This window comes from Phocoena phocoena, chromosome 1, assembly GCF_963924675.1.
Source record: "Phocoena phocoena chromosome 1, mPhoPho1.1, whole genome shotgun sequence".
NCBI lineage: Eukaryota > Metazoa > Chordata > Mammalia > Artiodactyla > Phocoenidae > Phocoena > Phocoena phocoena.
Window position 1 is genome coordinate 8,996,787 of NC_089219.1, and position 26,472 is coordinate 9,023,258.

The window sequence follows — 26,472 nt, forward strand, 5'->3', positions numbered from 1 at the left end:
TTCCGCTGCGCTCGGCTCCCGCAGGCGCTCGGCCCCGCGCCCCTCGGCCCCTGCCCCGCCGGTTGGACAGGTAAGGCTTGGCCTTGGCCCGCCCCTGGCTCCGCCCTCCCGCCTCACCTGGCTGCGCGCCGGGACAAAGGTGGGCTACCTGGAGCGCTCAGGGGCGGGGCGCACCGGGGACTGAGGCTGGAGGTGAGGATGCTGCTTTCCTCCCTGCCCTCCCGGCCCTCGGACCCGTCGGTCAGTGGCTCCGCCGCCTCCGCTCCTCGCCGCGTCTCCCCTCGGCTCCTGGCTCTGCTCCTGGGCCCCTCATCCGCCCCCCTTTCGCCGGACACTCACTTTTCCACGTTCTGACACTGCCTAGCGTGCGCCCTTGCCGCCCTCTTCCGGACGCGGCTCTCGCCCACTCTCCTCCTCGGCACTAGCCTTCTCCCTCTGGGACCCGGTCTCTCTTTGTCTCTCTGTCTCTGAGTCTCCCGGTGGTCTCTCAGGCTGGGGACCCCAATCTGACATCGTTTGAAGAAGATTGGAAGATTCCCTAAGCTCCGGACAGAGCTGGCAGGAGTGCCCTCTGCTTCTTTCGAGGCTGCCTACGGGGCTGGGGTGTGTTGCAGGTAGAGGGAGGTTCCGGCTGCGCCCCCCGCCAGCACTGCCCAGTTCCTCGCGCTAGCAACCCCGACAGCGCTGGCCTCGCTCTTCTGGCCCCGGCTCAGGCTCCCTCCCTCTCCACTGCTGGCTTTTCTCCAACCGCGCGCCGGGGTCTCAGGCTCCTGCGGGAGCCAAGGTTTGAGTGGTGAGACTTCTTGGGTTTCCCGCCAAGTCTTGCCTTACTACACTGCGTGCTCCCTCTGCCCTCGCCTCTGTCTGGTCTCTCTTGCATGGAGCCGTCTTCCATGCTGCCCACCTCCCAGCCTGGTGGCATGCAAGAAGTGTCCCAGTACTGGTTCAGTACCACCCCTCTGGGGTCAGGCAGACGGAGGCTGAGGTGACCTTGGACAAAGGGACGCACTTCTCTGAGCCTCAGTGCCCCCTTCATAAAACGGGGATAATAGCACCTACCTATAGGGATATATGTGAAAGCAGTGAAAAAAACATATCGGATGCCAGCGAGGCACACACTCGGTGGCCACGGGGGATTCTACAGTCCCAGTCCCTGGGTGGGGTGGGGATAGGGGGTCCACAGAAAGGGGGAAATGGATCAAAAATTCAGGCTTAGAGACACTGCAGGGAAACCTGACTGTGGCCCCTCCCGTATCATGGTCACCTCCCCCTACACACTGTTACTGGCACTCTTCTCTCTTTCTCTCCCTCCTCCTCTCTGCTTGTCCTAAAATCGGAGCTTAAAAATCAGAAAGAAAAGAGTGTCTGCTTTCAAAATGAGATCAATGTGGCTGTGTCGATGTTACCAACAGCTGGTCATTGATCGTGAGGCATCCATGTGACTCATTCCCAATTCTGAATCTCTGTCTTGCACCCATTTCCTTTTTCATGGCTCTCGCTCACGAGCCATTTCCTTTCCTCTGGGGGGGATTGTCTTTTGGACCCTGCACCTGTTGTGTAATCACCCAAACCCTCTGACCGTCGCCTGTGTCATCGCGACAGGTGACACACCACCCCAGGAGTCGGGCAGTGATGTGGGCTTAGGGCCATAATGAGGGCAACTTCGGAAGAGGGACATCTTCTCCCGGCTGGAAAGTTCTAGGTTCCCCTAGCTGAGCTTTTTTTTCAGCCACAGCCAGAGCTAGCAACTAGTGCCTTTCTCTTTAGAGAGGCAAGAATGGGACTGGAAACACCCACAGACGCACACACGCACACACAGACACACACACACACCCCATCCAGACTCCTGCTCACAATCCTTTCTGCCACTTTCTCTGCCTCCCTTCCCACCGTTCAATTCACCCTGCTTCGCATCCCTAAATCCCTCCATAGCTCCCTGTTTCCACTAAATTAACTATGCTCCCTGCCTCCCATCACACCCCCTGTCGGCATCTTGGGTTTCAGCCATGACGGAGGGCCGATCATCTCCACGCCCTGACTGCCTCCGAGCTTTTGCTAGGGCTCTCCCCTCTAACTAAAATGTCTCCCCTTGCAGGCCAAGGTCAGATGGCCCCTCCTGTGGGGAGCCCTCCTGCCCCCCCTTGCCTCCCTGTCTCTCCCGTGGTCTGCACTTCCCTGGGCGGGGCTGGGTCCTGTTCCACTTGGGTTTCCAGTGCCTGAGACGCAGCAGGCACACAGCAGCACAGCACGTGCTCTGTCCATATTTGTTCTAATATATGGAATCCTTGGCCCAGGAGTTAGGAATGAACTGACAATTGCAAGCCACAGGTTATCCGTGGGTTCCACTGGGTCCTGCTGGCCAGGCCAGGGGCAGAGTTGGCCCTAGGGCAGACTGGTGAGGTTGTGGAGCGGGGAGCAAGCCTCCTGGAAAGTCCCTGTGGTACTGGGGGCTCTGCACGCCTCCAGAAGATGAGGATGATTTCTGTGCCTGATGTGAACAGAGGAAATCGGCTAGACAGGGAACTGACTGCCCAAGTTCAGCAGACTAGCTTAGCAGCTACGTGACCTGGACCTTCACTTGCCTCAGCCAGAAATGTGGCAGAGCTGGGGTTTGCATCCTGGCCTCCCTGACTCCACAGCCTGGGAAGAGCACGAGCTGGGCATGTTCCCGGGATGGGGAGGTGTCATACTAACATCTCTCCACTGGCCCATTCAGGTGCCATCCGCCTCTCTTGCTGTTCCAGGCCCTCTGCTTGTCCTACCCCAGCCCTTCCTCTCACGTGGGCCACCGTAGCCAATGGAACACAGGCCTCCCCAGGAAGGACCCTGCCACTAGAGGCCCTGCCCCCCTCATACCAGTTCCCAGCTTTGGCAGCCTCGCACACCGCAACACCATGGCCTGGCATTGACCATCTGGGACACATCCCTGAGTGAGTGTAGGGGTACCGGTGCTAGAATCCAGAGCAGTTGGGATAAAGTAATTGCAGACCTCAAGTTTTTAGGGGCCCCCTCTGTGCCAGGCTCTGGGTTAAGGCCCCCACCACGTGTCACCCCTGAAAGTCACAGCGTCAGCACTAGTATTAGTTACCGAGTCAGCATGAGGCGTGGTCAAAGAGTCTGCCTTTGGAGTCAGGTGGCCACAGGTTCAAATCCCAGCTCTACCACTCACTCTACTGTGTAACCTTGAGCAAATCCTTCAAATCTTTGTCCCAATGTTGAACCATTGTTACTATTGTTATTACCTGAAAAGTATTGTCCACTTCAATGGGCTGAATTATAAACTAGGTAATACATATAAAGCTCTAAGCCTAGAGTAGTTGATACCCTAGAAATGACACCCGAACAAACATTCATTTTTCAGATGTGGGATTGAAGCCCGGAGAGGTTAATTGACTTGCCCAGGGTCACACAGCTATTAAATGCTGGAGCCAGGATTCACACCCAGGCTTGTCTGACTCCAGGTGTCTTTCTACTCCACACTGACCTCTGCCAGAACTGACAGTGGGCATTTTGTCACTCGATTAAGTGATGGGTGCAACCAAATTGTCTGGGAGCCAAGATAATGAAATTTGGGGAATAGGGGGCCAGGAGGATGGCTTAGGAGAGGAGGAGGGGTGGCGAGTACCTGTAATGTAGCAGGAGGTAGGACTCCGCTCCCTCCCCGCAAAACAACAGCCCTACATCAGTTTTTTCGAGGTGTGAGGCCTCAGGGGGGTGGGAATTCCCAAGGCTGCTGTTGGAAATAATAAAAGCAGATGGTGCTGCCCCTGCGGAAAGCCAAACCTCATTTGCCAAGACAATGGTCCCCTCCAGGCTGGCCTGGGCCTGTGTTGACCTGCCCCACCGAAGCCATCCATCACCCCACCAAGGACTGAGGACGTGGCCACCTGTGCCTGCCCCCATGCACACGCAGGCACAGATGCACAAACACTTCCAGGAACCCACCCCCAAGCCCCACTCCCGCTCTTTCCCCTCCTCATAATAACAACAGCTACTGTTTATTGCACCCTTACTGGGTACCACTCACTCTGTATACCTTTGCCTCCCCTCATTCTCGCAACCTCCAGCATTTTACAGGAGAGGAAACTGAGGCTCAGAGGGGTCAAATGACTTGCCCAAGGTCACACAGAGCTCCTTCCGCTCTGGTCAGGGGGGGGCTCTCCCATGGCTCAGCGTAATGGATTTGGGCTGACATTTTTGTGTTTGAATCAATAATAATTACATCTGTGCCTCAATCTTTCATTAGGTCTGTGGCCTCCCTGCCAGGTCAGAGTGGGGACACCTGGAGGGCAAGGACTGTGTCTTTGCCCACAGAATAGAAGCTCCCTGCAGCGAAGTGTATGTTTTCCCCATGTTCTGGGAACGTCCAAGGCCAGAGCTGTGTCTCCCCTATCAGACTGGGAAATCCCTAAGGGCAGCAACAGGGTCCCCCCTGTTACACTGGAGGCTTCCTGGGGCAGGGGCTGCTTTTCTTGTTCAGACTGAGAGCTCCCTGAGGACAGGAGCCGTGTCTCATCAGTCTAAGAGTCCTCCAAGGCAAGACCAAGATCTTCCCTGTTACAGTGGGAGCTCCCCAGGGCCAGGCTATTGTCCCCAGTCAGACTGGCAATTTCCAGAAGCAGGGACAAGGTCTTCAGACTAGAGCAGTTTCCCTTGGATGGCATCCAGGTCCTGCACCCAGAAGAGCTCAGCAAGTGGTGACTATCTGGTTCACTGTCCCTGGCAGTCTCCACCCTGGGGCTCCACGGGTCAAGAGGCAGAGTTCTCTGTGTGAGGCCAGGTTGGCACAAAGGCATGTGGAGGGGTAGGTGGGGCTCTGGCTGTTCTGAGGCCTAGGGGGCGCTGAGAGGCCCCTTCCTATTGGACAGGTGGCACTTTGGGGGCACAGAGCCTCAGGGCGGCAGGGGAGATGGGTAGGGACTAGCTCAGGACTGTCAAGGCCAATCCACCGATGAGTACCCCCCAGGGCAGATGTTTCAACTCTTATCTCCCCTTCCCACTTCCAGGAAGCTCATCTTTGCTGCCTTCCATCCCACCTACACTGCCTGAGTTCCTTCCATACCTGGAAACCTCCCCTTCCCCAATCACACAGAAGTCCTCATTTCCTAAATAGTCAAATCTCATGACAGGCTAATAACCCCATCTCACAGACAGGGAAATTATGACTCACGATGAGGTGTGATGGTGGGAGGATCGTGGGAGGGGCTAGGGAGACAGAATCTAGCCCCAAATTGACTTGGGAAGAGCCCAGCCCAAGAATTTAGGATCCCCCTCCTCTCCCCCACTGTCATTGAGGACATAACTATTTTTGTTTTTTGTTTTTTTTAACATCTTTATTGGAATATAATTGCTTTACAATGGTGTGTTAGTTTCTGCTGTATAACAAAGTGAATCAGCTATACATGTACATACATCCCCACATCTCCTCCCTCTTGCGTCTCCCTCCCACCCTCCCTATCCCACCCCTCTAGGTGGTCACAAAGCACCGAGCTGATCTCCCTGTGCTATGCGGCTGCTTCCCACCAGCTATCTATTTTACGTTTGGTAGCGTGTATATGTCAATGCTACTCGCTCACTTCGTCCCAGCTTACCCTTCCCCATCCCCATGTCCTCAAGTCCATTCTCTACATCTGTGTCTTTATTCCTATCCTGCCCCTAGGTTCTTCAGAACCTTTTTTTGTTTTTTTAGATTCCATATATATGCGTTAGCATACGGCATTTGTTTTTCTCCTTCTGACTTACTTCATTCTGTATGACAGTCTCTGGGTCCATCCACCTCACTACAAATAACTGAATTTCGTTTCTTTTTATGGCTGAGTAATATTCCATTGTATATATGTGCCACATCTTCTTTATCCATCCATCTGTCGATGGACACTTAGCTTGCTTCCATGCCCTGGCTATTGTAAATAGAGCTGCAATGAACATTGGGGTACATGACTCTTTTTGAATTATGGGACATAACTATTTTGATTGAACAATTACAACTACTCATTTTCCAGCCCTGGGGGAATCCACTCCCCCTAAAGAAGACGGGAACCTGCTGTCTTAGATGCTCTAAGACCCCAACTGGAGTTCCAGGTTTGTGGAGCTGACTACCAGGTGGCCCCACTGTCCACTGTTCTAAGAGCAGAAGAGGGTACCTGGGGATGGCCACCTCCATTGTCTGATTCCAGCCATTCCAGGAAGTGTCCAGTCAAGTCATGAGGAGGTGCCAGAGGGAAGAGTCAGGCAGATAATTCCAAGTTAGAGCATTCCTAAAATCTTCACGGCAGTGTGGAAACAAAATCCGAGAGAATTCCTGCATCTCACAAAATCTGTCCTGTCCTAAGCGCTACTGACCTGGGGTTCTGGGCATACAAACACTGCCCCCAGGGCTCCCAGGGATGAGAGTGGAGTGAGAGTTCTTTATATATTAAGGAGTTAATCTCTTGTCTGCTGTATGAGTTGCAGAAATGTCCACTGAAGAGTTTTAAGCAGGAATGCTAGTGTCCGATTTGTTCTTCTGACCACAAAGTGGAGGATGTTTGGGTGATAAGCTGGGGCCTGGGCAGACAGCAGCACCGAAGAATGTTTGTGTTACTGGAAACATGGCAGGGAATGTGGCAAGAGTTCTGCGATAAGGGGGCACCTACACAGAGTCCAGTCTGGCCTGAGGCAGCTACTGTGAAGGACAGAATTCAGCCCTTAGTGTCAGGGTCCCCAGAGATGCCCAGCAGGCCACAAAACTCCAGACCCACTTCCCCCATGAGCCGGGAGAGCTCATCACCTGTGGCTAAGAATACTGGCTCCCAGATTGCCCCAGAGGAAGGCTGGGTTCTCTTAAGGGAGCAAGGTCCCCTTGGAGATGTTTCTTGGCCTCTCAGGGGTAGAGGTCCCTTCTGGTCCAGGTTTAGCAGAAGGCAGCTACCTTCCAGTTTCTTATGAGCTAAAGAGGGTTAGGATGTTTCCATGTGGAGGGTCCTTTCAAGACCTGAGCTGTGGCCAGGGGAGTGGCAGGAATCAGGGCCCCTTCCTGTTCAGATCCCTGACCCCCAGCACTGTGCACCCCTTTCTGAAGAGCCCTTGAAAGACAGAAGTGTCCCAGTCATCCCAGAGACCCCTGTACTGGTCTCAGGATGTCCATCCCAGCGGCTCGGTGGGTTAGGGTTTCATCTGGGTGCTGGGGGTCAGTCACGGTTAGAGAGGTGACCAAAGCAAGGCAGAGCTCCTCCAAAAGCGAGTGAGAGGGAGGGATGGCCCAGGAATGGGCACGCATGGCTGTGTTTTGTCTTTTTTTTTTGGCCGAGCTGCTTGCGGGATCTTAGTTCCCCGACAAGGGATTGAACCTGTGCCCTCGGCAGTGAAGGCGCAGAGTCCTAACCACTGGACCGCCAGGGAATTCCCACGTTTGTCTTTGAACATTCACAAATATGTCCTCTGAATCCATGCTACTTCACAATTCCTGTCCCTGGTCCCTGGGGGATCACTCCAGAACCTGGAGGATATGATGTGTCATCCCTCCCCACAGGGGGCTGTCAGTTGGATAGACAGACAGATGGAGGAGTCTTGTCACTGTGGATCATAAATTCCTGGGCTCCCTTGGCAGACCGAGCCCTCGAGACCATCTAATCTAACCCAGTGATCCAGTGGTCTTCCCCTAGTGCGCCCCCCATTATTTTTTGCGCAGTACGAATCATTTCCCATGAAATCTTATCCACAATCCCAACATATAAAATCAATAAAGGCAGCATTTTACGAGCGGTGTAGCACCTCACCAACACCACCAATAATCTCTTCCCCAAACCAAAACGTTCTCCGTTTCGTGCAGATACAGTTTCAAGCCCTACATGCCGTCAGACTCTCTTCAGCTTCTCCTCCATGGAGATGCTGTGTGACCACTGTTATGCCCCCAATGTACAATATTGCCCATTTTACAGTAAGTCAAAGAGAAAGAAGAAGCTGTCTTCAATGGTATAAAAGCAGGCTATGGATGTCAGTTGCATTTGTCGGTATGAGACCGGGCCTCTAACAGGCTTTGGTCGTTGGTGTCCAGAAAATCCTGGAACATGTCAATAAGTAGCTGCAAATGGCAACAGTTCTCTTAAACTGCTCACCTCGCATCCCTGGAACACTCTGCAGTGACCCGGGAGAAGGCCAGGTTATTGTGGGGTTGTGCCCGAGTTAAAAGCGTGTAGAGGACGCATTTGAGAGTGTCTGTTGTTTTCACCTACAGTTTTCAAAATAGCTTAACAAATATTTTTTAAAAGTGAGGTTAGAATCAAAGGCTTAGAGAACCCCTGAGACATCTCTACCACATATGGTGGCTCAAATGCGTCACTTTCACACGCGAGAAGGAGACACAGGGTCAGGGAGGGGGGTTGACGGCCAAGTTCTCCTGGGGGGTGGTCGTCTGGCTCACAGCCTGGACTGAGCGTCATAATCCCTAGGCTCCATCACAGCATCACTGATATTCCTGGCCCAGGATTCCCATCGGACCCCCTTCAGCCAGCACTGCTCCCACCTCCCACCCCCCTACCCGCCCCCTTCTCCCGTCCAACCCATCAGGCATGGGTGAGCTGATCAGTAAAGGAGAAATTCAGGCCTCACTGTTGTCTGCCAGGCAGGTGGGCAGGAGCTCCCCTAGTCGCCCGGCCCCCAAATGCGAGGCTGTTGTGGGGACGGGGGAGGAGGCTCAGGAATCAAAGCGAGCTCCGGGCTCCATCAGCTGCCCTCATTTGCATTAACACTGCCTCCCTGCAGGCTTCTGGATGGAGACCATGCTGGCAGTTCAACCCTGCACAGTATGGGGACAGGATAAGGGCGCCAGACAAGCCCCTTTCCCCTCCTTTGTCAGTTTCATCTTCCCAGCTGCCTGGTCCCCGCTCCGGGGCCCTGACTGCACTCTCGGCAATGGCAGGAGGTTACGTGGGGGAGGTAGGCGACCCCCGGTAAAGCTCAGTGGACGGGCGATGGGGTGCAGAGAGAGCCCAGGCCTTGAGGTGGGGCTTTGTCACTCACCAGTGCTGTCACCTTGTGTTTGTGGGTTACCCTCCCAGAGCCTGGGTTTCCTCATTTTAAAAATAATGGAGAACAACCTGCCCTGTGCAGGACAATTGAGAGGATTCAATAAGAAACGGATGAAGTAAGCTTGTAAGAGCCTGGGCTTTCCAACTGCTCAGGGAGTGGCAGCTCCTATGATGACGATTGCTCTTGTTCAGTGTAGTTTTTAAGGAGTCACTAGTAGATCTCTGTTGTGAGACGGCTGTCTCGGGGTTCTGGGTGGTTCTCTTGTCCCGGGCGACTGAAAGCTGTTGAGCGTCCCCAATCCTGAGGGAAAGCGACCCAGGCCCCAAAAAGCAGGCTTTATGCGCAAACCTCGGGCAGAACCATCCCAGGCTGATGGGGGTGGGGCACGTGGGGCACCTGCTGCCCCTTTTCTCCCGGCTGCTTGGTGCTCTGGGAGGCAGCCTCCAGCTGGCTTCCAGACCGGCAGAGTGGATTGGAGCCCGCATCGCTGTGGATCCTTGGTGCGGCTTCTCTAGCAGCCCGTGTTCCCCAAGTGGCTCTTTGCCAGGCTGGCATCTTGGCTGCTGGAATGTGCCAAGATTCAAGTACAAATGCTGTGGGCTTGGGGACAGGGTTCCATGCGGTCTTCAGGGCAAAGAGGTGTCAGCATCCCCAACCCTCACTTAGCTGTCTCCTTCTCTGTCTCTCTGCCGCACACACAAACACGCACACGCACACCCTCCCTGGGAATTCTTTATGATCTTCTGCTCAGGTGTCAGTTTGATTCCATCCCGATCTGTAGTTGTCAGTGCCTGTTATTTGCAGGGTCTTGTAAATCTGACAGGGACAGAGGGGAAAGGGATCTTCCCCAGATCTTCTCAGGGACTTTATTTATTTATTCTAATATTTATTTACTTATCTGGCTGCGCCGGGTCTTAGTTGCGGCGTGCGGGATCTTTAGTTGCGGCGTGCGGGATCTTTTATCTGTGGCACGTGAGATCTAGTTCCCCGACCAGGGATCGAACCCGGGAGGGACCAGGGACCACCAGGGAGGTTCCGAGTGGGGACTTTAAAAAAGGCTGATTGCCCCAGCAGGAAATGAGCCAGGCAGAGCTGTGTGGGAGCCCCGAGGGGGGAGTTTGCTGCCAGAAGGGACATTTGGGGTGAGTCCCAGAGGATGGGCAGGAGTTCCACAGAGACAGAGATGAGGGTGAAGAGGAGAGGCTGTTCCGGGCAGAGGGAACAGCCTCAACGAGAAGAGAGAGACAGGAAAGATGGGAGGTGCTCGAGGCCCAGGGCATCGTCTCTATTGGCTGTGATGGGGAGGAAATAGAAGTCGGGGCTGCAAAGTTAGGTGGGGGCCACATTATACAAGATCTTGAGTGCCACAGTGAGGAGTCTGTGGTTAAATGGGAAATGGATAGGGAGCCATGGACAGTTCTGGGCAGGAGAGGGTCAGGATCAGAGTACTTTGGCGGCAGTGTGGGCTGGGTCCAGGGGCTGGACGGGGCTGATATCCATCCAGGAGAGGGATGGCCTCTCAGGTGCTTCAGTCTGCACGCTGAAATCCCCGCTCCCTGCCCCAGGCTGGCTGCGTACATGATTTGTGGGGTGCAAAGGGTGGGAGGGAACAAAGATGGCACTGAAGTTGGGGTTCCTGGGTATGATGAACAGACCCATGGCCACTGGCAAGGGCTTGGTAAGAGGACTTCATTGGGAGAGATGGCAAGTATGGGTGGGGTCGTGATGCATGGGGGTGTAGGGTTGGGATGGGGCTGGACTTCAGCTCCTGGCTCTGCAGGGGAGGAGCTGTCCTCTGGGACTAGTGCCGAGGCTGGTCACTGAGCTCAGAGGCTGGCTCAGGGTCACTGATGGGCCTCATGTGTGTCCACAGGGACAGCACGCTGCCCATACACGCCGTGGGGCTGCCCACTCCTCACCCCTCTGCCAAGCCTCATCTGGTGCCTTGCCTGCACTTTTTTTTTTTTTTTTTGGCGGTAAGCGGGCCTCTCGCTGTTGTGGCCTCTCCCGTTGCGGAGCACAGGCTCCGGACACGCAGGCTCAGCGGCCATGGCTCACGGGCCCAGCCGCTGCACGGCATGTGGGATCTTCCCGGACCAGGGCACGAACCCGTGTCTCCTGCGTTGGCAGGCAGACTCTCAACCACTGCGCCACCAGGGAAGCCCCCTCTATGTTTTTTAAAATTGAGATGAAATTCACATAATATAAAATTAACCATTTTATAATTCAGTGGCATTAGTACATTCATAGTGTTGTGTAGCCACAACAGATATGGTTTTTTTGTTCGTTTGTTTGTTTTTGCGGTGCGCGGGCCTCTCACCGTTGTGGCCTCTCCCGTTGCGGAGCACAGGCTCCAGACGCACAGGCTCAGCGGCCATGACTCACGGGCCCAGCCGCTCTGCGGCATGTGGGATCCTCCCGGACTGGGGCACGAACCCGTGTCCCCTGCACCGGCAGGCGGACTCTCACTGTCAGGTGGGACTTCCCACTGCGCCACCAGGGAAGCCCCTGCCTGCACTTTCTGGGTGTCCCACCTTGCTCCTCTCTACTCTCAAGGTGGAGGGATTCTGTTCACCGGGCCAGTGTCCCAAAGGTCCCCTGTTGATGGTGTTCTGTGGGTTTCTCCCAGGTTATCGATATGATGTCCCCACAGGACAGAAGGGCGGGGCTGGGTCAGGGCAGCATCCAACACAGACTCAGCCTTTTTCAGCCACAGGGAGAGGAGGGTGGAGTCTGGTAAATGCAGCCTGGCATCTGCCTGAGGCCTGGAAATAGGGTTTGAGGGGTCCCCGGGGGCAGAACAATGCTTGACTGACAGGCCTCTCAAAGGGCCCCTCCTTCTCCCACCTGGCTGCCTCAGGAGTGCAGGCCTTGCCTGAGCACCGGCCTCCCGGGCCCTCATTATGGAAAGGCTGGGGCTGAGGCTGGTGGGGCAGAGCCCAGGGCGGTAGAGGCCCGCACCTCCCAGGGGACCACTACACGCCAGTTGGGGGATGAAGGAGCAGCAGGATAACAGGAGGCTGGTGACCAGGCGAGCTGGGGAGGAACCGCTTCCCTCCCCCAGACCCCTCACTCTTCCCAGGGTGGGTCAGCCTGTCCTCCCCAGCCACTTCAAGGGCCCCTCACTCAGCGTTGGCTAACGGTGAACCTGGGGTGGGATGGCCAGTGCAGGGGCTGCAGGAACTGAGGGGGCTGGAGGGAGAGAGCCAGCAGTCATCCCCAGGCCACCGGCCTTTCCTCAGCCCTGGGTAATTACAAGGCCACAAATCACAAGGAAACGGTTGTGTAAGCACCTTTGTGAACCTAATGGAATATGCAGGGGGCCCAGGGAGGCCATGAAAATTCCATCAGCCTGGCTAACCTGGTGCCCGGCTCAGCCGGACGCAGTGAGGTTGGTGTAGGGGGGAGGGCTATGGGGGAGGGGCCCCAGGGGGGTGGGACACTCCCACTGTCCCCCAGCCACGAGTCTCCTGAGCCTTAGCTCCAAGTGCTTCTGGAGCATCTGGGGCTTCCGACTCTTCCTCTGGCGCAGAGTGGGGAGCAGTGAGGTCCCCTGAGGAGACACCACTTCTGGTGCAGAAAGATGGGCTGTCCCCAGTGTAGGTCAGAGGCAGCTCACCCCACCCTGCAGGGTCAGAGTCCAGCCTCCAAAGCTCCCTGGCCCCAGCAGGGACAGTGCCTGCCATGTCAGAACCTGCCTGGAACTTGGAGGAAAAGAAAAGGCAAGGCCTGGGCTGTCCTGGGACAGCACGTGGGAGCTCAGAGCACAGGCATAGCAGTTGTATAAATGCCACATACTCCGTGTGACAGCCTCTCTGAGCCTTTATTTCCACTTCAGAAAATAACAGGCGTTACTTCAGAGACTCGGTGAAAGGACCAAGTGATAGAAATTCACACCAAGCGCTGAACACGATTCTTACTTACAGCACGTGCTCACATGCTATTATTCCAGCTGTTTGAATTTAGGCTTTGAGGCAAGGCTCTGGGACTGTCGGCCTGTTTCTGAGCTTGGAGGGACTCAGCTCGTTCCGGGGAACTTAGCCAAAGGGAGAGGTTTGTACAGAAAGAGGAATCTAATCTGGAACCTGGGCGCTTCTTAAACTATTGAAACCAGGGATTCTCAGCTTCAGCACTGGGGTCTTTCTGGGCCAGTGATTCCCTGTCATGGGGGAGTCCTGAGCATTGCAGGGTGTTTACCGGCATCCCGGGCCTCCACCCAGTAAAGTCAGTGGTGCTGCCTAGCTTTGACCACCAAAATTGTCTCCAGATGTTGCCAAATGTCACCTGGAGGGGTGAGGGGGCCAAGTCCCCCTCCATCCCTGTTGAGGAACACTAGGCTATAATAGTGGGGGTGCGGGGACTGGGGAGCCGGGCCGTGCAGGAGGAGGAGGGCTGCCCCCTTAGAGTCCTGCTTTTCTTGCAGGGAAATGCCCATGGCTGGGCCCGCCACCCACGTTGCCCCCATGCTGTTCCTCGCCCTCCTCCCGCTACTGGAGCTGAGCCTGGCAGTCTCCCTGGGACCCGGAAGCTCTGCTCGGAACCTCGCGGAGAATCACATCGACCTCCCGGGCCCAGCAGTGTGGACGCCCCAGACCAGCCACCACCGCCGGCAGGGCCTGGGCAAGAAGGAGCGCGACCCAGGCACACCTGGCCGGGCCCAGGATGGGGCTGTGGTTGCCACCACCAGGCAGGCCTCCAGGCTGCCAGGGGCAGGGGGGCTGCTGCCTGGGCAGAGTCCTGCAGGCCTGCTGCAGGACAAGGATCTGCTCTTGGGGCTGACACTGCCCTACCCTGAGAAGCAGAGCCGGTCTCCAGGGTCCGAGAGGGTGAAGAAACGAGGCAGGGAGCACAAGAGACGTAAGGAGAGGTTGAAACTACACAGAGGTAGCTGGAGGTCTTCGAGGGGGTGGGGCCCTGCAACGAAAGGGGGAGGGAGAGTCGGGGAGAGGGATCAGATCCAAATGGCCAAGGGGATTTCAGGGACAGGACAGGGAGGCGGGGGAGGGGGGGAAGTGGGGGGCGGCGGTGTCAATGGTGTGAGGTCCCTGGGAGGACATCCAGAGGCCCCAAAGGGGGCAGGTAGTGGACCCCCAGAGGAAGGGAGGGGTCTCACTGAAGTCAGAGGGGTCTGGTAAGAAGTGGACGCTGGGAAAGGCCTGGGCATGGAGCATGGGAGGAAGAGAAGGACATGTGGCCATAGGAGCTCAGTCCTATCAGTAGATCGTCCTCCTAAATCAGGAAGTTCTACCTCGTATCTGACCTAAATCCATCCTACTGTAAGTCCTGAATAGAGATGGGACAGTTCGGTGCCCTCCAAGCACATCACTTAATCAAGTCCGAGGCACAGAGCAGAGGCCGAGGGCTTAGACTCTGAAGCCACATCTTCCCCAGGTCTGATTCTGGCTCCACTACTTACTGGCAAGTCATCTTTCTGTGCCTCAGTTTCTGCAAAGTGAGTGTCATGGCCCCTTCTGCCCTCAGGGTAGATTCAGAGCCGGCTTGCTATCTGAAGCACCCAGAATGGTGCCTGGCACGTGGCGGGGGCAATGGGCAGTGGTTGTCACTAGTTAATTCTCGGTTTTCTCTCAGTGCTGAGTCAAGTGTCCTCCGACCTGGACACGGCTGACCAAGGAGAGCGGTCACGTCCTTATTTCTCCTGCCTCTGCTCTGTTTGTTTGATGGGGTTTCTTCCTCGTCTTTCTGACCTTCCTTTAGTTCCCTCCACGTTCCCAAATCCCCTGTGAGCCGAACCACCCACTGGTCCCAGCCTCCCCAGAACAAACGTGTCCCAGCGGCCCCACCCAGCAGGCTCCTCCCCAGTCTCCCCTGGCCAGAGCCCAGGCAGGCAACCTCGGCTTCCAAGTCTCTACATGTGACATGACTGCCTCTAGGGGCAGACCGAGTGCCACAGGCATGGATGGGGGCGGGGGCTGTGCAGGAGGTGGGTGATGGAGCCTCAGCCCCACCTTCTCCTGCAAACAGCTGGGGCTTGCTTCCCTTCCAGGCCCGCTGAGACCCCCCAGGTGGACAGAACACAGGGGAGTGGGCCCAGCTTAAACTCTCAGCCTCCCGCCCCTGGGGGTCACGTGTCAGGTGGGGTGGGGGCAGTGGCAGCCTTGACAGCAAGCAAGCAGGCATACACGGGGCGTGGACTCAGCCCAGCCCAGCTCCAGCCCCAGCTCCTGTGGACCAGCGGGGCGCTCCCACGAGAGTGGGTGAGTGGAGGTCTGGAGTCCAGGCCCAGGCCTGCTGACCAGCTGTAAGGTCTCAGCCTGATGGGGCCTCAGTTTCCTTCTGTAAAATGAATAGAGCAGATTCAGTGGTCCCCGAGTCCCCTTCCTACTCTCTGGGGTTCATCTCTGGATGGTGGGGAGGCCCCAACTGACCCAACCAACCTTAAAGTCAGATCTTGCCTGAGAAAAAGAGGCAAGGATGAGCCTGGGGCCTCTAGCTTTTCTCGAAGCCCCCTGGTTCCGGACCACCCCCAAACCTGCACACTCTCCCCCCTCACAGTCATCCTACCCCATCCTGCCCACATATCTTGGAAGGCAGCATCAGTGGTTAAAAGTATTGGTTTTGCAACAGATGGACCTGGGTTCGAATTCAGACTTTGATACTCACTAGCTGTGTGCTCTCAGGCAAGTTGCCTAACTTCTCTGTGCTTCAGTTTCCTTCCCTGTAGATGAGGCTGAAAGAGTACCTCCCTGCCAGAGCCCCTGCAAAGGTTAGGTGAAATAGTGCTTGTAAAGCAGGACCCAGCGTACAACATGGTCCCAGCACACAGCATGTACTCAATGAACAGGGTCATTATCACCACGTAGGGAGCTCTCACCTCCCAGCCTTCTCAAAGGCCTCTGCCTCCCTGCAGTGCCTCTCAGCCTCATCACGTTGCTCCCCTACTCAAACTCACTCTCCTCCAGGAAGCCTTCCATGGTTAATCCTACTAAGTTCCATTCATTGCACTTACACTGCTGGCTGCACCCAACCAACCCAGACTTGAACTTGCTGGACTATTGCTTTAGAGCAAGAATCCTGGGCCATCTCCCCAGCAACACTGCAAATTCATCCAAGACTTTCCCCCTCGTCCTGCCCCCAGACTCCTGCTTCCACCCCCGCAGGAGGGTGGGCAGCAGCGATGTCGGCTGAGCCAATAGCTTGTCATATGGTTCCTGCCGCCCCCCTGTTCGCAGCAGGAAATGTGGGTCCAGCTGTGGGCCGATACGGGGTGGTGGGTGGCAAGCAGATACAGTTGCTGTGTTTCCTGCTCCTTGTCTCAGGCCGAGCCTTGGTCAGAGGTCCCAGCTCCCTGATGAAGAAGGTGGAGCTGTCAGAAGACCAGGCCCCAGATGCCACGATGGAGGAATCCTCCACCAGCCTGGCCCCCACCATACTCTACCTCACCACCTTTAAGGCAGCACCTGCCACAGAAGAGTCCCTGATCCTGCCTGTCACATCCCTGTGGCCCCAGGTAAGGGGCCCGGGGCGGCCTCGGAGATGGAAGGGTCCTTGAGATGATGTCATGCAAACCCCTCTTAGTACATTTAGGGAGACTGAGGCACAGTGGCAGGAAGGAGCTGGTCCAGGCCGGCGGGGCTGGATGGAAGCCAGGTCTCCTGATGCCCGTCCAGGCCAGTGGGCCCACTGGCCGGGGAGGGCTGCCGCTGTCCAGGCAGTGGTCCTGGGGGCTCACTCTAGGGAATGCCAAGGAAGCAAGTGCTGGCTCAGCACACTGGTCTCTGCATCTAGAAGAGCAGGGCCTTTGGGGAAGAATTTTATACGTGCTGAAAAGTACAGAGAATAATAATCTTTAAAACCATGTCCCCATGATCCAGAATTAACAAGCTTTAGTTAACACTTTGACCCATCTGCTTCAGACCTTTAAAAAGGATATATGGAAGGGACTTCCCTGGAGATCCAGTGGTTAAGACTCCACGCTTCCACTACAGGGGGCGTGGGTTCGATCCCTGGTCGGGGAACTAAGATCCCACGTGCCGCGTGGCACAGACTAAAAAAACAAGAACAGAAACAAAAAGATATACAGAGAGGGAGCAGGCCAGCAAACGTGGCAAATACACCAACCATTGGTGAGTCTAGATGGAGGGGACTTATTGTTGCAATTAACGTGAGGTGCATCATTGCACCTCTTCTGGGGCTTTGAAATTTGTTTCAAAATAAAATCATTAAAAATGATCAAAAATAAATATATGTGTAGAAGAAATAAAACTTTTTTTAGCAGTAGATCTTTCTTATTCTCTTTTTGGGTCTTACACCCCCCCCTGAGATTCTGATAAGACTATGCGCCATTTCCGACGAATCCATGGTTACCCATGCTGTCTCAGGGCCCCTGAAGCCCATGTGTTGAGAACCCAGCCCTCGAAGGTGGGTTCACATCCTACTGTGGCCAGGACTGTGAGTGGAACTGAGCCATGGCCGTGGCCTCAACAGTGCCACAGAGAGCTGATGACGTCTGCAGGGGAGAGAAGGGGCAGGGGAACAAGCAGCTGGGCTTCCTCCTGAGCGGACACTGCTGCCTCCCCCCACCTCCCCCAGAGGGCCTGGTGGATCCCTTGCCCGACTACATCAGCTGCCTGTAGGCACCGTCCCACATTGGGGGTGGCTGCTCTGGGCGGCCCCTCGATGTCCCCGGGCTGGGATTGCAGGCTGTCCAGCACAAGATGAGCTGGCCTCTGAGGAGCCCCTCCTTTGCTCTCTGGTCCTGGGGCCCCACGTTTCTTCTTTCACCTGTTGGGATCTTCAAGCTCCCTCCGCTCCACCCCCTTCTGCAGGCTCATCCCAGGCCCGACGGGGAGGTGATGCCCACACTGGACATGGCCTTGTTTGACTGGACCGATTATGAAGACTTAAAGCCTGAGGTCTGGCCGTCTACGAAGAAGAAAGGTATGTCTACCCACCCCGCCACCCCCTTGCTGGGCTCCCTCCCCTCTCCCACCATCCACTGGGGTAGGGGCCTCAGTGACCCCAGCCTGACCTACATATGTCCAAGGTGGGATAGGGGGCCTGGAGTCTGTAATGGAACGGACAACTGAAATGGACTTGCTGCTCTCAAGTGCTCTCGCACGGCAAACGCCTTCCACGTAGCTACTCACTTAACCTTAAAAAAAAAAAAAAAAAAGTTAGGTCTGTTCTGCTGTTGACCCCACTTTAGAGAAGAGAAAACGGAGGCAGAGAGAGGTATTGTGTCTTATCCAAGCCACACTGTGGGAGTGGCGGTGTGAGCGCTCTCACCCTGGTGTTCTGTGCTTTATCTCTCTGCCCTGCTGAGCCTCAGCCTCTGACCACAGATCCTGTTTTCCCCAGAGAAACACCGGGGCAAACTCTCCAGTGATGGGAATGAAACATCACCGGCTGAAGTGGAGCCCTGCGACCATCACCAGGACTGCCTGCCAGGTACCGAACCAGCATCGCGTTCAAGGCACTAGGCCGGGCGCTGGGGAAACCTGCATGGGGATGGGGGCGGGTGTTCCCAGACACATGAGCAGGACCCTTTAGGGATGGTAAATGATAACAACCACGGCTACCACTTGAGAGTTGCTGTCATACTTTGTTCTATTTAATCCTCACAGCAACCCAGAGAAAGGGACCCTGTCATTCCCCATTTTCAGGCAAGGAAATTGAGGCTCAGAGAGGCTAAGTGTTTCAGCCGAGGTCACACAGCTAGGAAGTGGCTCAAACCTGAGTCTGCCTAGTTCTGAACCAATGCCCCACGCTGCCTTAAACCATGATGACCCTTCTCTCGACTTCTCTCTCCTAACGTCTTTTTGGGCTTAATTCTGTCCTTGTCCCATCATGACACTGCTGGGCTTCTTGGGATACTTTGATGACATCCTGACCTGTCCAGCAGCTGACCCCATTAAGACAGTCTGAAAACAGAGGCCTGGGGTTTTGTTTGTTTGTTTGTTTTGCGGTACGCGGGCCGCTCACTGTTGTGGCCTCTCCCGCTGCGGAGCACAGGCTCCGGATGCGCAGGCTCAGCGGCCACGGCTCACGGGCCCAGCCGTTCCGCGGCATGTGGGATCCTCCCGGACCGGGGCACGAACCCGTGTCCCCTGCATCGGCAGGCGGACTCTCAACCGCTGCGCCACCAGGGAAGCCCTGAGGCCTGGGGTTTTGATTGATGGTCTAAACTGCTGGCCCTTGATTGGGTCAGTCGGAACTTCTGAGGAGACGACAGGAAGGGGGAGTTAGAAGGGCAGGAGGTTTCTGGGGGTGGGGGGTAGGGTAAGGCCTGTGAACGATAAAAGTGGAACGAAGGAGGAATGGACAGGAGACTGTGATGCAGTCGCCCGCCAGCCCAGCGGGGAGCTCCAGAGCAAAGATTCCCTGTTAGAAGAGGCCCCTGCTGGGCCGGTAGCCGGGCCCTGGCACCCCCGCTGAGCCAGTGACTGCCTGGGCTCTTCTGCTCCAGAACAGTGTGACAGTGGCTCAGGAGGCTCCTGCAGGTGTTAACAGCTGGAGGCTGGCAGCTAACTGCTCTCCTGGCCGATGGATGGCAAGTGCCTTCCGGAGGGACATCTGAGGTGCACACCTCCACGATGCTCGTTAATTCAGTGACCAGAATATTCTACAAAACAGCAACCCAACAAGCCATTTGGCATCGGATAAGCCAGACCGCCAGCTCCCTGAAAGGCTGTTTTCTTTCCAAACCATTGTTTTCACCCTGAGCAGAAAGAAAAGGCTCAAGTTTGGGCCAACTGAACAGTGGCTCTGAGAGTTGGCTCCATGGTGGGCGAGGCCGTGCCTAGGGCCTGCCTCTCGGGGGCTTCTGTTTCCCCATGTGTCCAAAGAGGACGTTGGCTCCATGATCACTGAGGCCCCTCCCAGCTCCATGCTAACTTCACACCTGACAGCCCCCAGCCGTTCCACCCAGGGGGGGAATCCCACAGCGCCCTCGCTCCTCCCATGATCAATCAATTGCCCATCTGGGGCGTCTGGGGTCTCTGCCGCCCGCCCCCAGGGGCCTCGGCCGTGACATTCGTCAGTGGTTCCAGCTGGGAGCCTTGCGCACCAGATGGTCCATCCTGCCCGGGATGGCCCCACCATGGAGATGATATATCTCCTGTCCAGTGGGAGCGTGTGCAGGGCACAGGGAGGGTCCGCTCGGCGTGGCTGACCGAGTGTGCTTTTGCCTTGTGGGCAGGGACCTGCTGCGACCTCCGGGAACACCTCTGCACGCCCCACAACCGAGGCCTGAACAACAAATGCTTTGACGACTGCATGTGTGTGGAAGGTGAGCCCGACGTCGGGGGCTCCCTCGGTGCCGAGACCTCGCAACCTCCCTTTCTCCTCCAAGCTGGGGTGGGCAGAGAAGGGGGTGGGAGAATCCCTGGGGAGCTGAAGACACAAGCAGGAACAGCTTTGCTCGGTGCCTTCACAATCTGTGAACTCATTTAGTCTCGATTCCTGGCATCGTTGGTCAAATTTGCTTTTCTCACCTCTTGAAATACAAGCTGGCATGATCTCCCATGATCTGGAGGCGGGAGAGGGGAGGAGAGAGGAGCGTATCTTTTAAAATAAGATCAAACCTGAGAAGCCTGGTGCTTTCATACCGGAATTCTATCCCAGGGGAGACATTCCAAGTGTGATAACAAGGGGTGGGGGGTGGATTTCCCAGCACTGTCCCAGGGAAGGATGCACTTGCCCGGCTGGCTCCCTCTTTAACTCCTCGGAGCTCCCACGTGGAGCGGTATGTGCCCTCCTGCCCAGGTGGGCCCAGGTGTACCCGGCTCTGTGCTAAGCCTTTTACCCATTATCTCCTTAATCCTCCCAACGATCCCAGGAAGGGAGCTATTGTTCTCCCCATTTTACCCAAGAGCAGACTGAGGCACAGAAAGGTTAAGCCACTTGCCCAAACCTACATAGCTAGAAAAGTGGGAGAACATTTTAAATTTTGTATTCTGAAAAATTTCAAACACATATTAAAGTCGTCAGTATAGTATAATGAACCCCCATTTCCCGTCACCCAGCTTCAGTAATGCTCACACGTGGCCAATCTGTGCTGTCTCCCCTCCCATCTGCTTCCCCGGTTGCAATAGGATTTTTTTAATCTTTTTTTTTTGGCCACGCCGCGCAGCATGTGGGATCTTACCCCGACCAGGGATCAAACCTGCGCCCCCTGCAGTGGGAGCGCAGAGTCTTAACCACGGGACCGCCAGCGAAGTCCCTGCAATAGGATTTTGAAGCCACTCCTGGAAGTGTAGCTATTTCATCTGTGAATATTTCAGTATACACATCTAAGAGATAAGTACTCTTTTAAAAACAAAATACCAAAAATGCACAGTAATTACTGAGTGTCATCCCACATCCAGGGCTCACATTTCCTGAGTCTCAGTCCCTCTGTTGACCGTTCTGAGATACATGCCCAATTTTTTCTCACATTAGCCTCAAAAATTATCTTCTGTGAGAGCAATAAAGCTGCTTAGGTCCAATTATTCATCCAGTCTGTCAAGAGATATTTATTGAGTGCCTACTACGTGTTGGGTTCTGATAAGGACATTGGGGATTCAGCGGCAAAGGGAGCCAGCAAGCTCTGCGCCCACGGATCGCATTCTAGTGAGATGAACATAGCAAATAAGCAGACAAGATGTCTCTAGAAAGGAAGAGGGGCTGTCAAGAAAATAATCCAGACTGGCCTGATGAGCAGGCTGGGAGGTGTTTTAGAAAGGGTGGGCAGGAGCGGACTGCAGAATCAGCCGCCTGAAGATGAGGGGGTGGGGGGAGGGAGAGAGAGTCCCAGGCAAGCGGCAGAGCAAAGCCAAGGGCCTCGGGCAGGAATGAGGCTGGCGTGTTTGAGGGCGCCTGGCACACAGTAGCCAACGGGGAAGGTGGCAGAAGGGGAAGTAGGAGAAGCTGGCGGGGAGGATCATGCAGGACTTTGAGTTATAATGGGAAGGTGTCGGCAGGTTTTAAGCAGGGGAGTGACCTGGTCTGACTTAGGAGTGTAACAGCTCACTCTGGCTGCAGTACTGTTGGGGGCGGGAGTGGAGACACAGAGGACCAGCTGGGAGGTGAGGGGATGGAGGCAGGCAGGGGTGGAGATGCCGGGGAGCTGCCTTCTGTTACCCGTGTGCAGGGCTGGCGGCCCATTTCGCAGAGGAGGAGACTGAGGTGCAGAATGGCCCGGAGGTCCAGGAAGCCCGGAATAGCGCCAGGGCCTCCAGATCCATCCTGCCCACGTGAGGGGGATGTGGCCCGGCTGAGTTCACACACCCAGCTGGTGCCCAGCCCCTCTGCCCAGGAAGGCGCCCTTCCTTCCTCCCCAGGGCCTCGGGTAGGAGGGGGTAGCTTTTCAGGCATCCAAAAGATATGTGTGCGGCCAAAAGCCCATCTGCTCGTTTCCCGTGGCCTCTCCCACCCTGGTTGGTCCCACCAAAATTCTTGCTTCCTCCGTGGAGACTCAGGCTCCAGGAAAAAAAAATTGAGTAGAAATGACAGCTCATTAAAGATGGTCCAGGAAGAGGTTGTCAGGAACCCTCTGAGGACCAAGAGTCCTGACGACTTCTGAGAAATCCCACAATGTTGAATTCAGGTTCCAGGGCTGAAGTCCAGCAGTCTAGGCCAGCCTGGATTCTGGAAGGTTCCAGAAGGGCTTCTGTGGCTACCAACCACTCCTGCTTATAATCCCCTGCCCCCCTCCTGAGTGTATTTTGTGTGGCCACAGGTCTGAAAGCTGCGATCCAGGTGTCAATTCTAGACCCCAAAGCACAAACTTCACAGCAATTCCTTTATTCTCTTGACAGTGATGTAAGCAGATCTTAAGCAGGTGATGTCCTCCTCTCTCCCTGTGGTCACTCCTAACCTGAAATGTAGGGATTGCTCAGGCCACACTGAGCAATCTCTTCCCCTAACCCTCCCACCCCCAATCAGGAGGATGTGGCCTTCTGTGGCCTTAAATGAAAAACATGTCTACCCATGTATGTCAGGGGATGCCTGACATATGGTTACGATAGAGCCACAGCCAGGAACCCCTGCCACTGGTGGGCCAGGAGGGCCACGACTACTTTAATTGGGGTGGTCAGGGAGGGTCCCTTTGAGACCTGAAGGCTGTGAGACCTGAAGGCATTTCTGGCTGTGAGAACAGCAAGTGCAAAGGCCCTGGAGCCAAAAATGAATGGGTGTATGAGGAAAAGCAAGAAAACTGGGTGTGGCTGGAGTTAGAGAGTGAGGAGGGGAGTGGGAGGTGAAGAGAGCAGACAGGAGGCAGGTCCAGGTCCCAGAGGGTCTTATAAGCCAAGGTAGGAAGTTTGGATCTCCTTTTGAGTACAATGGGGAGTCATGGGAGGTTTTATAGGGGAGGGCAGAATCTGCATCCCTTTAACAAAAGGTTTTTAATGGACTATTTTTTTTTTTTTGCGGTACGTGGGCCTCTCACTGTTGTGGCCTCTCCTGTTGTGGAGCACAGGCTCCGGACGCGCAGGCTCAGCGGCCATGGCTCACGGGCCCAGCCGCTCTGCGGCATGTGGGATCTTCCCGGACCAGGGCACGAACCCATGTCCCCTGCCTCGGCAGGCGGACTCTCAACCACTGCGCCACCAGGGAAGCCCTAATGGACTATTTTTTAAGAGCAGTTTTAGGTTTACAGAAAGACTGTGCAAAAAATGCAGAGTTCTCATATGCCCCCCCCAAACACACAGTTTCCCCTATTATCCTACTTTAGTGTGGTGCACTTTTTACAACTGATGAACCAATAGTGATACCTTATTCACTAAAGTCCATAATTTACATTAGGGGTTCACTCTTTGTGTCGCACATTCTCTGGGTTTTGACAAATGTACAGACATGTACCCACCATTACAGTATCACACAGAATAGTTTCGTGGCCCTAAATATCCCCTGTGCTCCATCTGTTCACTCTTGCCTTCTCCATCTGTGATTCGCTTTTTTAAGCCCATTCAGGCTGCTCTGCGGGGGATGGGTTGGTTGTAGGACGGAAAAAAGAAGGGGGTGGTGGTGAGAGGATGCAGGGGGTTCCAGAGGGCGCGGAGGGGTCTGGCTGGTCACATCCCTGACCCCCTTGCCTCTCTTCACCCAGGGCTGCGCTGCTACGTCAAATTCCACCGGAACCGCAGGGTCACCCGGAGAAAGGGGCGCTGCGTGGAGCCCGATACGGCCAACGGCGACCAGGGATCTTTCATCAACGTCTAGCGGGCCGCGTGAGGCGCCTCCCTACCGGCCAGGGGACTGAGCGAGGGAGGTTTGGAGAAGCCGGGCAGTTTGTTTATAACTCGCGGTGGCAGATCAAATGGGGAGGCAGATGACTGAGGCTGCAGGCTCAGACCCAGGACACTCAGCCCCAGGAGGGGAGCCCTGGGCGAACTGCCCCCGCCCAGGAGCCGAGCAGCAGCACACCTGCAGCCACCACCTGGCCAATGGGAGAGCCACACCGCCAGCGCATCCCGGTGTCCGCGTTCTCCGCGATGGCAACGTCGAGAGCACCCTCTAGCGTCCGACCGCAGCACTGCAATTGTTTCAAGTTTAAAAAGGAAGAGGTTTTCGAGCTGGAAAAGAATGGAAACTCCCTGAGAGATAAGGGAGCCCAAGGGCGGGAGACGAGTACGAAGCACCTCCTATGTACCAGGCACTGTGCTAAATGAAGGGCATACATTATCTCATTTGTCACATGGCCCTTTAAAGTAGGCATAATCACCATTTTACAGGGGAGGAAACTGAGGCAAGGTTTTATGACTTGTCCAGGGTCCCACATCAATTCTCCTCAAACCTTCACCTGTGTAAGAATCCCCAGGGATCTGGTTAAAATGCAGATTCCAATTCAGTCGATAATGCATTTCTAACAAGCTTTAGGGCATGCCAATGCTGCTGGACCCAAGACCCCACTGAAAGCACCAGGTCCTGGAGACTCAGGGTGAAGCTGGCATCTGAACCTGGGTCCGACCAGCTCCAAGGCCCACGTCTTTGCTCCTCCACAACTAAGGACGCACTTCAGGTTCTCCACGGCTTTCGGTGAGAGAGACGTGTTCTCCAGTAGTTCCTTTCACTGTGGTGAAGGCTGGAATAACCGACTCTTCTCTTCTTTCCCTGGACAAAGGTATATAATTTAAAAAACAAGAGGAAATGTGCGTTAAGCACCTGCTTGCCTAGAAGGCATGATTTGGGCAGATTGACCCCTGCCCTCTGGGAGCTGGTATTCTGAGACATGAAGTGTTTGGGGTACACAGTAAAGCTGTTTCTTATTTCTGTGGCCCCACTCACCCCGTCCTGGGACATGCACTTTGGAGTTGCCTGAAAGCTGCCACCCCAGGGGGGTTCTTTGGCTTTGGTAGTTCATGTCCTTTGAGAATCTAATGCAAGCATGGACTCAAAAAGTACGCACGTTGCCCGTGTGCACCCACTTTGCATACGTCTTAGTGGTTCCCAGGCCCCCCAGAGACCATCCCAGGACCCCCAGCCTACACTTCGGCAGCAGAACCCACTGAGGAGTTGGGGCACCTCTCCTAACAGCTCCCCACAGGCCAGACTCACGATGCCTACCCCAAGCACCTCTCTGAGCAGATGTGACTCTAGTGGCCACCTCAGGAGAGCCACTTAAATCCCCCCCACCTGGCATCTCACTCCTGGCCAACCCTCAGGTCCAGGGCAAAGAAGGTTGCAAGCCTTCTCCATCCAGAGTCCTTGCTGGCCTGGACCCCAGCCGGGGGACCACGCCCACGAGATGCCAGGGCTGTTTACTCCACTGGGAAAATCAGTCGGGGGTCAAGGGTCCGGCACCAAGGAAAGCAGACAGATCTAGGAGAAACCAAATACACTGGCTCTTTTTGCCCTATTCAAGTTCGACGGGCATGGGAATCTTGGGGAGAAGGGGGACTGCAAGAGATCAAAGCCGGCTGTTTGTAAACTGAATCCACTGGCAGTTTTGTCTGTTCGAGACCAGACAAGGCCCACACTGTGGGCCTCACATGGAGTGGCAGATTCGAGATAGTGATAGAACCCTAGCAGGGGTGGCTGCAGGCGGGGAACCCAGAATTGCTTTTGTCTGGAGGGCAGCAGTTAGGCTAGCCCTGGGCCATCAATGATGGAAAACACCGATCGGGACAAAGCTGAAAGGCCCCACAGAACTACCACTGACTACCAAGGGAGCTCCATAGCTAGACAGTCAAGGCCTATCTCTTTGCCCTAGCTACTTGCATTTTGCATTTGCAAAGGCAGGGTGGGTGGAATCCTCATAACTCCAGAGTCAGGGATCCCAGAGCCCCCTGTGTGTTTAACAAACCTCTCTACCAGGAAGTTCTTCCTTGGTCTATCTTAAATTTCTTTTGCTGGGACATAAGCCAATTTCCTCTAATCCAGGGTTCAACGAACTGTTACTGTAAAGGGCCAGATAAATATTTAGGCTGTGTTCCAATGAAATGGTTTATGGACACAGAATTTCATGTAATTGTTCCTTGTCACAGACCCATTATTCTTCTTTTGATTTTCTAAAATGCATTT

The 26,472-nt window shown here is 55.2% G+C and overlaps 1 protein-coding gene across 2 annotated transcripts; it reads left to right on the top strand.

Annotated features, from left to right (window-relative positions):
- DRAXIN (dorsal inhibitory axon guidance protein) lies at positions 1 to 25,087 on the top strand. Of its 2 annotated transcripts, none has more exons than XM_065894208.1 (7): positions 1 to 70; positions 13,433 to 13,893; positions 16,287 to 16,477; positions 17,796 to 17,907; positions 18,328 to 18,417; positions 20,168 to 20,257; positions 24,059 to 25,087. In XM_065894208.1, the coding sequence occupies exons 2-7, from the start codon at positions 13,437 to 13,439 to the stop codon at positions 24,169 to 24,171; spliced, it is 1,053 nt and encodes a 350-aa protein (XP_065750280.1). In that variant the 5' UTR covers positions 1 to 70; positions 13,433 to 13,436; the 3' UTR covers positions 24,172 to 25,087. The 2 variants fall into 2 exon arrangements, with proteins under 2 accessions (XP_065750280.1, XP_065750288.1); XM_065894216.1 differs by lacking the exon at positions 1 to 70 and adding an exon at positions 16,720 to 16,722 and having other exon boundaries at positions 13,443 to 13,893; positions 24,059 to 24,171.
- Positions 25,088 to 26,472: the final 1,385 nt, after the last annotated feature.

Coding starts and splice junctions, on each gene's coding strand:
- DRAXIN (XM_065894208.1), top strand. CDS start 13,437: ATGCCCATGGCTGGGCCCGCCACCCACGTTGCCCCCATGCTGTTCCTC. Junction 13,894..16,286: donor GAGGTTGAAACTACACAGAG/GTAGCTGGAGGT, acceptor TCCTTGTCTCAG/GCCGAGCCTTGGTCAGAGGT. Junction 16,478..17,795: donor TCACATCCCTGTGGCCCCAG/GTAAGGGGCCCG, acceptor CCCCTTCTGCAG/GCTCATCCCAGGCCCGACGG.